General features: G+C 38.6%; 1 protein-coding gene across 1 annotated transcript in view; it reads right to left on the bottom strand.

Moving 5' to 3' along the window:
- The window catches only part of itchb (itchy E3 ubiquitin protein ligase b), a 59,504-nt gene that overhangs the window by 26,056 nt on the left and 20,125 nt on the right, over window positions 1-13,323 (bottom strand). The window contains exons 6-10 of the mRNA XM_057829058.1: window positions 9,880-9,925; window positions 9,616-9,785; window positions 3,129-3,354; window positions 754-849; window positions 281-455 (exon numbers count right to left, since the gene is read on the bottom strand). Of these exons, the coding sequence (XP_057685041.1) occupies window positions 281-455; window positions 754-849; window positions 3,129-3,354; window positions 9,616-9,785; window positions 9,880-9,925 (713 nt within the window). The remainder of the gene's footprint in view (window positions 1-280; window positions 456-753; window positions 850-3,128; window positions 3,355-9,615; window positions 9,786-9,879; window positions 9,926-13,323) is intronic.

The following is a 13,323-nucleotide window of genomic DNA, read 5'->3' as shown; positions in this document are numbered from 1 at the left end:
AATGATTGGAATAAGATAGGGAGCAAAAAAAAAAAAGCAATCGGATCGGGAAATATCGGGATCGGCAGATACTCAAATTAAAACGATCGGGATCGGATCGAGAGCAAAAAAACATGATCAGAACAACCCTACTGATTACCCATGTAAGAGATCAGATTGGTCAAAAGGTGTCCTCTTCATTGGTTGGAAAGAAAACCTGCATCCACTTGGCCCTTTATGGAGTCAGTTTGACACCAGTGATTTAAAGGAAGGAAAGTCACGGTACAGGATCACATCTTACCCCAATTATGAACCTCTGGTTGAACTGTTGCATGGCACCCTGCAACTGGCTGCGCTGGTGCTGCCACTGCTCATAGTTCCGAACAGTCTCCATTGTGGGACGCTGCCACGTGGTAGTCCGCGTAATATGGTCGACAAAGTAAACGCGGCCCATCTGGTCGGCGCGACGTTCCCAGCTAAAGACAAAACAAAACTGATTACGCAACAGTAAATTACAGCATGAATTCTCTGGCCGAACAGAATTGCTAGGTTCAGTGGATAGCCCAAATTTTGGTACTGGTCAAAATAAAATGGTTGAAAAACAAAATAAAACTCAAGGCAGAAGAACTTTGTCCACTGACAACTATGTTTAGTTACTTGGAAAGTAGCAAGGTCTAAAATTGATTTAAAGTCTACTTCATTTTAGCTCGCACATAGAAATCTCAGAAAGTTCAAATAAAAAGATGAGATTAAAATTGTGGCAAAGACTTTTACCCTGGAGGTAAGGGTTCCGGGCGCTCCCATGTCGTTCTCTTTTCTACGTGGTCGACAAAATACAACCTGCCGTTCTGATCGACCCTCTGCTCCCACCTAGAAAGAAACACGATTAAACAGACAATAAAGTAAGCAAAATTTTGAGTAGTTATTGGCTACCACTTTCATACACACGACTGGAATAATACCCTTGCTCCAATTACCTATAATAATGTTATAATAATGATTTATTATTCACCGGCTACAGTTAATTGGACGCTTTTATTCGGATTAAAAGCCTGATCGGAATAAAAATGCTTCATGCACACAACCCATTCGGAATATTCTAACACAATCTAGTCCATTCTGATCAAGATTCTATTCTGAACAAGAGGGGTGGTTTATGTTGATTGATAATCCGATCGGCGCACATGAAGCCGCTTTATTCCAAAATTTCAGAACAAAACATCTCTACCTGTGACGTCAGTTAAATGCTTTTCTCTTATTCCCGGAAGCTGGTAGAAGCATAGCGAGCGGAAGACAAGGTAAGCGCAATTTGCTCAAAACGAAACTGGTCTGCATCTAAGACGAATATGTTGCTGGGTATATTAAAAGATCTTAAAATTGTTGAAAGACTCTCAGAATCAGAATAGCTTCATTGTCATCATACAACTGTACAGTGAGATAGGGAGGATCTTCTCCTATATAGTGCAAAGGTAATACGGTAAGTTAAAAAGAAGGCGTAGAAACACACAAATATACAGAGTACAAATCGGGGGATTGAACACAGCACTATTGAGGTCTAGTGTAGTATTAAATAATATGTATTGTACTGCAAATGAATTTAGTCGATAAGAATAATAAATAAATGAAAAAATAGAAAATGTATTAATGTGTTGGTTGTAATATGGTGGAAAAAATGAAAAAAAAATACACAAAATAACGGTAACGTTTAATGTTGAAATGGATGGAGCGATGTTTTGTTAACATGGAAGTAGTGCTGTAAAGATTAATCAATTAACTCGAGTAATTTGATTAGAAAAAAATAATCGAATCAAATTTTGCTGCTTTGATGATTCGTTTAATTAAAGTGGCGTTGTAATGGTTTGTTTTGAAAGTGTTTGTATTTAGTTTTATTGATTTCGGTGGATATGCTGCCCTCTAGTGGCAACAGTAAATATGATATAACTCATTTCACATGGCTTAATCCAGCTGCTCCCTGTTAAAACCAACATGGTTTTTAATGCATTCGTAATTTAGTTTATAGGTACTGTAAATTTAGCGTTTTTCTTTTTCTTTTTTTTTTTTTGTGGCCACATGTGTTTTAAAGATTTGTTAAGAGCATTGTAAAACAAAAACAAACAAAAAAAGTTAGCATTTTATTATAGCATTTAAGGTAGCGGCCTTTTGCTATGTAAATTAGCTAATTGTTCTTTTGTTGTACTTAGATCCTCATTCTTTTTTTATACCGTTTGAGGCTCTGCGCAGGTATTTCAATTTTTGTTACTTATCATATTACTCGATTATTCAAACTCACTAGTTCATTGATTAATCGACTACTAATATAATCGATAGCTGCAGCCCTACCCGGAAGTCAGTATGAATTCTTCTACTACTACCATTTCTGGTATCGTTGGTCATGCTGCCTTCAAATACAATGAGAAACCCTTAGCACATTGGTAATTACGAGTACGTCCTGTTAATGTGCTTTTGTTGTCGTAGCAAAAACAAAAAAACAACATAGACATGGAGTTTATTTGGTTTGTTACGTGCGCAAAACTGAAAACTAATCTAAAACAAGAAAAGAATTCATCAAAATGTAAACGCTTTGTAAAAGTTTTGCTTGAAACTGAACATTTTAGGGAACACATAGTTAAAAAAAAGGTTTTATGAATGTGTACTCTATATTAATATGCTAGCGTAAAAAAAATGATTAAAAAATTGATAAAACGTAGTTTCTTTCCATACTTACTGTAATTACGATACCGCATGAAGGCAGCATCAAGCTTCGCATATCAAAATAATTTGTTTCGACCGAAGTCCTGATGCAAGAACACGCAACACCTAATCGGATCAATCTTTTTAGTGTCAATGAAAATAGCGCATCCGATCATAATTTTAATCTGAAAACTGATCGGATTAAGGAGATTTGGTCCATGTAGCCAGTGATGATGTTAGCGATTTATTTGTTTTAATAATAGTGAGTTTATTTTGCTTAAGGACAGGCCCAAAGGCAACATGGGAATAGCTTAGTGTTCAAAGTGGTGACAACTGCAATTGAAAGAAAGAAAAAAAAAAAGCTCGAAGCATTTCAGTGATGTACAAATTAAGCATTACAATGTTATTTCGGTACAACAATGAAATACCATTAAAAAAAAAAAAAAAAAAGAGATTACCCCGGAGGCAAGGGTCCAGAGTTGATTGCAGGGACCCTGGATGAAATTGCAGGGCTGATGCTGCTCATTGGCTGTCTGGTTGCTGGAGGTCCAAAGCTCGACGATACAGATGTAGTGTTCCTGTCCGAACCCGCTGAAGGACTGGAGTCTGGGGCTGTTGTCCGAACATCTGAACCCGACTGACCATTACCGTTTTCAGCTGATGTAGAGCTATTGGTGGAAGATGCTGAGCAAAAAAACAGTCGGTGTTAATTGAGAAACTGTAATAACCTTTGCTTTGAAATGATAAGAGACCCTTTGTGTAATAGTTGTTATTGTTAAACAATTAAATATCTACAAAACTTAAAATGCATGATCGGAGATAGCCGCTGTGTACAGGCTTTGTTTACTGTGCATGAGAGGGGGTGACCATTTTGAGATCTTCCAAAATATTCTTTTACAAAATGTCACAAAAACAATCAATTGGGATGGTTTAGATCAGAAATGTATAGTTGTAAATATTAAAAAAAAAAAAGTAAATAGTTGTTCTTGGTGTTTACACATAGGTATGCATATGTTTCAGGAGAAAAATTTTTGACTTACAAGAGTTGGTATTTATTGAACAGGACGAAGGCGAACAAATAAGTACAAAATAAGTCACTCAATAGCCTACACCCCATAACAGAACACTTAGTACAACACTACAGTTGTTGCGACTTTCGGAAGGAACACTTTCGGACCGTCTCAACGTTAGGGATGGGAATCGAAATCCGATTCCAATTCGGAACCGGTTCCGAGTGTTTCGAGGCCTCGACGTCACAATGAAAAAGCCTTAACGATCCCTTTAACGATTCCTAAAGACGCGTATTGCGTCGTGACGTGTCTTGTTGTCCAGACGCATCAAACTAGCATGGCGCCAAGAACCACTCGCTCCAAAGTTTGACTGCACTTCACCAGGAAAGAGTGTTAAAATGAAAGGTTACGACGGGTAAGCACGAGCATTGCAGCCATAAACATAACAATGACAGCACGTAGGTTCAAACGCTCGAAAGTGTGTCTTCACTTCACGAGGAAAAATTACAACAAAGCGACTTGCAGTCATTGCAAGGTGGAGATAACTGCATCGGGAGGGAATACGACTGCGCTGTCCTCACAGAGAGGCTAAGGCTCAGTCCTGGCTATACAGCTAGCTAAACTCCCAAATGACGATGCAAAAGACGTTGGTATAATTTGCTGACTTTATTCAACCATCACTTGGAAGAGTGAAACTAAGAATAGAAATGAAACAAATCAATTTCGTCCCCAATAACAAACAGGTTTGCATCAACGTAAATCAGCGATGATTAGCTGCTAATAACAGTATGGTTAGCATTCATTCGCTAGCATTAGCACATCGTTCAAACCCCTACACAACTGGATTTAAGTGTCCGATCGCGAGTGGAAACACAACAACAACAACACAAAAGATGATACATACAGGCGTTGCCTCTGTAGAGATTAACATTAACAAAGAACGTAGGCTCGTAGAAGTGTTTCCCTCTCTCACTAACTCGCTCACTCACTTGGATGCCTTTCTTCTTTGGGTGTAAGCGCGTTCTTCTTCGCGTGAGGAAGCGCAAGGGCGCCCCCACTTGAGCGTGTAAGCGCCACAAAAACTAAAAGGCATGCAATTCAATGTAATGGTAAAATAATGCACGTTAATCCGGTAGTCACCAAACTGCGGCCCGCGGCCCAAATACGGCCCGCCTCCACATTTGGTCCGGCCATTTTGATTTTTTTTTTTTTTCCTCAATCGTGTTATTTATTTTCTGGCCTTTTCCTTGAAGAATTCAGAGAGGGTTATTTGGTTATTATCTATTTAATTAATAGTGTTTTTATTATTAATTATTATTATTATTATTATTATAAAGAATCCAGAAAGGGTTATTTGATTGTGGCTTTCTGAAAAACAATAATTTTTTACATTTATGCACTTCTGCAATCGTCACACTTTTTCTGTTACAAACTGACTCCGGCCCCTCATCAGAGAAGGGAAAAGTTATGTGGCCCTCACAGGAAAAAGTTTGGGGACCATTGCTTTAACACATATTGCCAAAGGCAGAACAAAAACCTATCTGCCAATACGTACCAATATTTTTTATTTCTATTAGATAAATGTTTCAGTAAAATGTTACACATTCTTGTGTATTTGCCACTTATTGCCACAGTTAACATTGAGGCATTGGGCCTCTTTTGATCTCGTTGTGAGTTTGTAAGGTTGTGACTTCTGATTAAACAAACTCGATGCCAATCAAACCGTTTGTTCTTCTTTTTCCCCAAATTAGAATCGATAAGAGAATCGATAAAGAATCGAATCGTTAAGCAATATCGATAATGGAATCGGAATCGTAAAAATCCTATCAATTCCCAAGCTCACAACCTTTTATATAACCTGTTTATTTCTTCACATTCTCTTCTGATTTTTAAAACAATGTTACAGCAATGTAATTTTAATAGGCAATATTATGAAGTGTACTACATTGTTGAAAGGCAATGGAAAATAATATTTTTACAAGACGCGATGACGCAGCAGCAATTAAGCAAGAGGAAGTGGAGCAAATAATTTTAAGGAACCAAACAACATAACAAAAGGTTTACAAAGCAAAATTATTCACCCTTAAGAAGCCTCAGCAATTTAAAGGGAACCTTGGATAAACAGACATGTAGTTCCTAAAAGATAAATGTTAGAACGAGTTACAATAATTTGATATTAAAACCCCTCTTAATGTTTTAGTTTTAATAAAATTTGTAAAATTTTAAGCCAAAAAATTAACCAGTAGTTCGTCATTATTGTTGTTGACATCGCAGCGCGGTAATGTCACATGGGCTCGCTGCCGACCTTTAACAGTGTCACTCGTGAACTACATAAACATGTCGTTGGTTCTGCCCTTCCAAATTATAACCCGAACGTAATATTAATGACAAGGATAGCCCTGTCGATATTTCACAAAACGAGCCGCAAAAGCAAAATGTATATCAAAAAAGGGATGAGAGAAGTAGCTTACATGTTTCAAATTGGCTAGTGACAGCTAGCACTCTCCTGCTCTAGTGACGGAGAGTCATTGATGTCAAAAATTGTTTGCAGATCTTCACAGTAAACTATTGTGTGATCCAACTTATTCCAATATTATTATGTTGATTGTTAGTATCCACACAGCGGTTTGATTTTTTTTTTTTTTTGCATCACCTTACCTTGTTTTTGTACGTAAAGGCGCTGTCCACGTCGTCGATGAGCATCCTGTTCTGTTTATAAGATGTTGCTCCTGAGAGTCCGGAAGCTTGCTTCCCGGTTAATAAGCGACTTTGAAAGGGTTTTTTCATATTCCTGCTGCCCTGGCTATTTGAATCCTCTACCATGTGCAGTTATTTAAGTTCACAAATTTTTTTTTTTGCCTCACTTTTACGGCTTCTCACCGCGTTTTCTCTGTTTTTTTTTCTATTGTCTACCGTTTTGCGATCACGTGTTTTTTGTGTGAGTTCAATAAACCGTTATACGCAACCCCTCTGCATTTGTTGCCTAATCTGAGGTCAAGGCTCGCTTCCGCATTCGCCAACCATTTGTTGCTTTTCATCTGAGGACTTGAGTTGCTTTTGCAGCTAATTGATCGATAAACAATACACAAACTATCGATGAAAAAAAAAAAAACATCGTCATTGTGGTGTTTCCTGATTGTTGCCAAAAGTGTGTGGTCTTGAATGCTCCTTTATTGCAGTGCCAGTGCGGAGTGGAAAAGAGAATCACGTTTGCTCACAATGTGTCTCACATGCTTTAAGTACACGAAAGTACTTTAGAACTCAATGTGCAAAATAACGTATCATTATAGCCTGCTGGTGCAATCTGTTGGGCAGAAAATGATGCAAATAGGCAGCAATCAGAGTAAGTTTAAAACATGTTTTCATTCGTTTTTAAGCAAGCTTCCGGACTCTCGGGAGCAACATTTTATAAACTGAGACACAGGCAGGCTGATCATCGACGACGTGGACAGCGCATTTACGTGACAAAAATAAGGTGAGTTGATGCAACGGCTCTGGCTCAACTCATGCCGCTAGATAGTCAAACAATAATACCTGACTGCTGCCGACAGCCGCGACAAACTACGTCCACATCATGCTACGGTAGGTAATAGATATCATAAGTATATCGAACTAGATGCAAAATGACAGACTCAACGGCGTTAGCAGCACATACATTGAGAACCAGGCATTAGTAAACAGCCGCCATCTTAAAGCAGTAGACTTCTCTAAAAGGCACTGTTGTGGCGAACCTTGTTAACTTTTTATCTAAATTACTCCTAAATTGGCAAAATCTTGACTTGAATCTATCTTTAAATTTTTTTTAAAACTTTCACATGTCTAAAGTTGACAGAAGGGAAATTATGGAATAACGGGAGCAATTTTAACAACTTTAACAGTTGATTCACAACATTAAATTAAATTAATGTAGTTTAAAGCTGCTGATACAGAATGGGGACCTGAGTATTTTATTTACTGTTTTGAAATGTTAACTTGATACTGAAATAGTCGTTTATTTAAGCCCGAGAGGCTTTTTGTACAATTTTTGTAACTAATGTACGAAACACTGAAAGCAGCTAATGCCTTGGGGGGTTTGTGGGTGTCATCTAGAGCTGAAACGAATACTCGAGCAACTCAAATAACTCGAGTTAAAAAACTGATCTGAGTAATTTTATTCACCTCGAGGAATCGTTTAATTTTGCCAGCTCTAAGCATCACGTTTTGCCCGGAGTACTTTTCAATGCGGGACAACGCGCTGACATCACGTGCGTAGAGGAAGAACCAATAAAAAAATATACCTGACAGCAGCCGACAGCCGCTACAAGCTACGCAGACGTTGCTAAAATCTACGCCTGCATGATGCTACGGTGGTAGCAGAGTTCTGATGCGTCTCATAGATGTCATATGCAAGTAAAACTAGGTCCGAAATGACAGACAGGGCGGCGTTAGTAAACATCCGCCATCTTAAAGCAGTAGACTACATGGCGCTAATAAATAAATAACATTAATGTTACTGTCACTAGCTCACGTAACGTTAGCCTTGTGGAGGGCTAGGTTTCTATTATGACCACTGTCAATGCGTGGCTAACGTGTCTTACATACAGGCTTTATTTAATCTGTGAAAACATAGCGCTGCAGAGTGATTAGGGTGTATTTAATCTGTGAAAACATAGCGCTGTAAAGTGATTAGGGTGTAAAATAAAAAATAATGCTAACTGTCAATTTTAGCTCTGTAGTCATTGCTGGATAAAACATCAAGTAGCACTGGTCCCTAATATGCTCCAATACAGCAGGTATCATACGTACATTTATTTTGAACGCTGCAAAAACTCAAAATCCTAATCAGGATTTACAGTTTAGACTAATTTAAAACTTAACTAGAACTTAAAAATTGCTTGACACAAATGGAAATTCTATTGAAACACATGGGACAAACACCTATTAACACCTTTTAAGTGATGTGTGTTATCAAGCGTAATGACATTTTTAGGTAAGAAATACATATATATTTTTTCATAAGATCTAGAAGTTTTTAAAGTAAAAGCAGTGAATTAGTCTTTTTATTCCAGTCACATCTGAGATGCAATTGTTGGCTATTTTCAACAATGTACATCGAAAATAAAGACATAGATTCACTGAAAATGGTTCAATATTACAAGAAATGTCTTGTTTTCTCATGTATATTAATAATTGCTCTTTCCCTAAAAATTTTCTTAATCTGATTAATCGATAGAATTTTTTTGTCGATTACTCGATTACTAATATTCGATAGCTGCAGCCCTAGTGTCATCAATAATCGATTTATAATCGAATCGTTGCCTCTGAATCGTAATCGATTTGTTAGGTGCGCAAAGATTCCCACCTCTAATTGCAGCGATTGTCATCTTTTAAGTGGCTTATTAAGATGCGTTTCTCGCCAGCCGTGCGGCACACATGGCCGTGACGTCACAGAAAGGGAGCGCTTGATTTACAAACACACATATCCCAATCTACCTTTTTAATTTTCTCGCAAGCCGTGTGACACACTTGAGTGTGACATCACAGAAACGAAGCGCTTGATTTACAAACGCACACATCCCAATCCACTGACACCGTGCCAAAATTATTACAGTAGATATTATCGGTCCTATTAATAATGTTATTGGATTTATTGAGATGACGTCATAATTCCTATTATCGGATCGATAATTATCGGACCAATGATTATCATGCACCAATAGTATATATTGCATACTTATTTGAAACCTGTTCAAGCCATAGTCTCCAAATAAAGCCAAAAAAAAAAAAAACACTGAAAGATTCAAAGATACATTCATGGAAATTATAGTGTCATAACATGGGCACGATTAAATTGGGGGTTAGTTAATTTGGAGGAGGAGTATGATTCTAAACATGTTCCACATACTTTGGGCATAACACGAAAACCCACTAAAACATAACATTATAAATAACAGACCTGGTGAAGAGGTGAGTCTGCGCGGTGTTGGAGGAGGAGGTCTGGAAGGTCTGGGTGGCCGCAACGGCCGCACGCTCCCTGCAGACACCAGGGGAGAACCAGACCTTCGGCCCCGGGGAGACGAGCGGTGTTCTGTGTTGTCCAAAGCAGGGGAACTATCTCGGCTGTGTCTACAGGTTTAAAAGGAAAAAATAAGGGGCATATTAAAGTAAAACTTAGTGTTTTTTTTTAATTCACAACTGAAACGTGGAGCATTTTCTGTACCTTGGGGTATGTTCTCCATTGGGACGAGAGTCTCCATTTGATAGATCTGAAGACCAGTAAATGGAACTCATCAAATAAAGTTTAGAGAATGCAAACATGCCTCTTCCTCAAAGTTATGTGCACTTTCTTCACATTTGATCTTGTAACCAGCAACTTACTGTCAACTGTATACTGTAGATATTAGAGGTGGGAATCTTTGGGCACCTAACGATTCGAATGCGATTCAGAGGCTCCGATTCGATTCTAAATCGATTATTGATGCCCCCTCCACCCACCCCCACTTTTAATGTTTTGTACATTAGATCAAAAATTGTTCAAAAATCCTCTCAGGCTAAACCAAACCACTATTTTAGTATCAAGTTAAAAGTTAAAAACAGTAAATAAAATACTCAAGTCCCCATTCTGTATCAGCAGCTTTAAAATACATATAATTAATTTAATGTTGTCAATCAACCGTTAAAGTGTTAAAATAGCTCCTGTTACTCTATAATTTCCCTTCTGTGTACGTTCGACATGTGAAAGTTTTTTTAACTGTTTCATCATTTAAAAATGAATTCAAGTCAATCATGATTTTGCCGATTTAGGGGTATTTTAGATTTTTTTTTTAAAAATTAGGTTCGCTACAACAGAGCCTTCTATAGAAATCTACTGCTTTAAGATGGCGCCTGTTTACAAGCACGGGAAAGTGTCATTTCGCATCTAGTTCTTGGTACATGTTCTAACGTGGCCGTCGTCTGTCATTTCACATCTAGTTCTAGATATATGTGATATCTACTATAGCCGTATGTTGCCGTATCTTTGTAGAAACTAGCAACTGGGCGCTGTTTGTAGCAGCTGACAGCTGCAGTCAGGTATTATTGTTTTTTCTTATCTAGCTGCATGAGTCGAGCATGACATTTACTCTCGGTCCGTTCCTCATTGCGTCTCGAAGATCGCGCTGACTGTTTTATATTTCCGCTTTACCTGGTATAATTCAATAATCGGAATTTGGATGTTTGTGAATTGTTCTCGAATCTTCCACGGCCGAATCGTGAATAATCTAAGAATCGGAAATTTCGCACGCCTCTAGTAGATATACAGTGGGTTAAAGAAGTATTTAGTCAACCACTAATTGTGCAAGTTCTCCCACTTGAAAATATTAGAGAGGTCTGTAATTGTCAACATGGGTAAACCTCAACCATGACAGACGGAATTTGGAAAAAAAAAAAAACAGAAAATCAGATTGTTTGATTTTTGGAGAATTTATTTGCAAATAATTGTGGAAAATAAGTATTTGGTCAATACCAAAAGTTAAACTCAATACTTTGTTATGTACCCTTTATTGGCAATAACGGAGGCCAAATGTTTTCTGTAACTCTTCACAAACTTTTCACACACTGTTGCTGGTATTTTGGCCCATTCCTCCATGCAGATCTCCTCTAGAGCAGTGATGTTTTGGGGCTGTCGCCGGGCAACACTGACTTTCAACTCCCTCCACAGATTTTCTATGGGGTTGAGATCTGGAGACTGGCTAGGCCACTCCAGGACCTTGAAAAGCTTCTTACGAAGCCACTCCTTTGTTGCCCTGGCTGTGTGTTTGGGATCATTGTCATGCTCAAAGACCCAGCCACGTCTCATCTTCAATGCCCTTGCTGATGGAAGGACATTTTCACTCAAAATCTCTCGATACATGCCCCCATTCATTCTTTCCTTTACACAGCTCAGTCGTCCTGGTCCCTTTGCAGAAAAACGGCCCCAAAGCATGATGTTTCCACCCCCATGCTTCACAGTGGGTATGGTGCAATTCAGTATTCATTTTCCTCCATACACGAGAACCTGTGTTTCTACCAAAAAGTTCTATTTTGGTTTCATCTGACCATAACACATTCTCCCAGTCCTCTTCTGGATCTTCCAAATGCTCTCTAGCGAACCGCAGACGGCCTGGACGTGTACTTTCTTCAGCAGAGGGACACGTCTGGCAGTGCAGGATTTGAGTCCCTGGCGGCGCATTGTGTTACTGATCGTAGCCTTTGTTGCTGTGGTCCCAGCTCTCTGTAGGTCATTCACTAGGTCCCCCCGTGTGGTTCTGGGTTTTTTACTCACTATTCTTGTAATCATTTTGACGCCACAGGCTAGGAGAGAGTTGAAAGTCCGTGTTGCCCAACGACAGCCCCAAAACATCACTGCTCTAGAGAAGATCTGCATGGAGGAATGGGCCAAAATACCAGCAACCGTGTGTGAAAAGCTTGTGAAGAGTTACAGAAAACGTTTGACCTCGGTTATTGCCAACAAAAGGAACATAACAAAGTATTGAGATGAACTTTTGGTATTGACCAAATACTTATTTTCCACCATGATTTGCAAATAAATTCTTTAAAAATCAAACAATGTAATTTTCTGTTTTTTTCCCCCACATTCTGTCTCTCATGGTTGAGGTTTACCCGTGTTGACAATTACAGGCCTCTCTAATATTTTCAAGTGGGAGAACTTGCACAATTAGTGGTTGACTAAATACTTATTTGCCCCACTGTATTTGTGAGCAGTGTTGTTTTCAACAGCAATGACTATAACGAAAATATTTCGTCAATGAACAATTTTTTTCATGACGATGAGGTAATGATCTAAAAACGTGGCTTGGGAGACTAGAACATAATGAGACGAATGCCAGTTTTCGTCAGACGAGGCGATAATGAGACGAAAATGCGAGTTTCTGCCACATGTTCACAATGCGTGACATTTTCCTATTGTTCGTGGAGTACGTCAACTTGCATCGTAGCAGTTTTTGGGTCATGTCACTCATGTGAGATGTGCTGTGCCTCTCCCTCACTCTCCTCACCAGAGTTTAAGATATGTTTCAAGCTAAGGCTGCACTCCATCTTGCTTGTTTGGAAACATTTGGTAAGATTTGTTTTCTCGTCTTGGCAAGAGAGAATGTGCTATGTTGCTTTAGCCTACAAAAGGTCTGTGTTGATCATCACGCACTAAATGTAACTTGTCGCGTTAGAATTAACATCAACTTTAGTGTGGCGAGCATCATCCAAAATGCTCAAACAATTGTTTTTTAAACATACAGTTCGTCCCATCTAAGGTGGGTTCAATGGAAAATAATGTACTGCTTTTCCTGCTGAGTGTGTGTTATCACAAAGTTGGCGGTCATTGTAGACGCTACAATATGTGCTCGTCTGTCTATATGGCGGAAAACACAGACAAGACTGAAAAAGCAGTTTCTGCTCTTACACTCCTCTTAAAAAGAAACTGCTGTATTTTAAGCCAAAACAACTGTTGTGTTTGATAGAACAATATGTCTATATGCTGTCATAGCAGATTCATGGCGTATTAAGCCCCCGAACTATTTTTAATTTGTCCGTTTTACCCTGGAAACCCTCGTTTACAGACGTCGGGCAACCACTCTTGTTTCAAGCCAGCCATAAAACGAAGGTAATTAATTATATTTATTAGAGGTGT

The sequence above is a fragment of the Corythoichthys intestinalis genome, chromosome 2 (assembly GCF_030265065.1).
Source record: "Corythoichthys intestinalis isolate RoL2023-P3 chromosome 2, ASM3026506v1, whole genome shotgun sequence".
NCBI classification, from domain to species: Eukaryota; Metazoa; Chordata; class Actinopteri; order Syngnathiformes; family Syngnathidae; genus Corythoichthys; species Corythoichthys intestinalis.
This window is presented reverse-complemented; position numbering and strand designations above follow the sequence as displayed.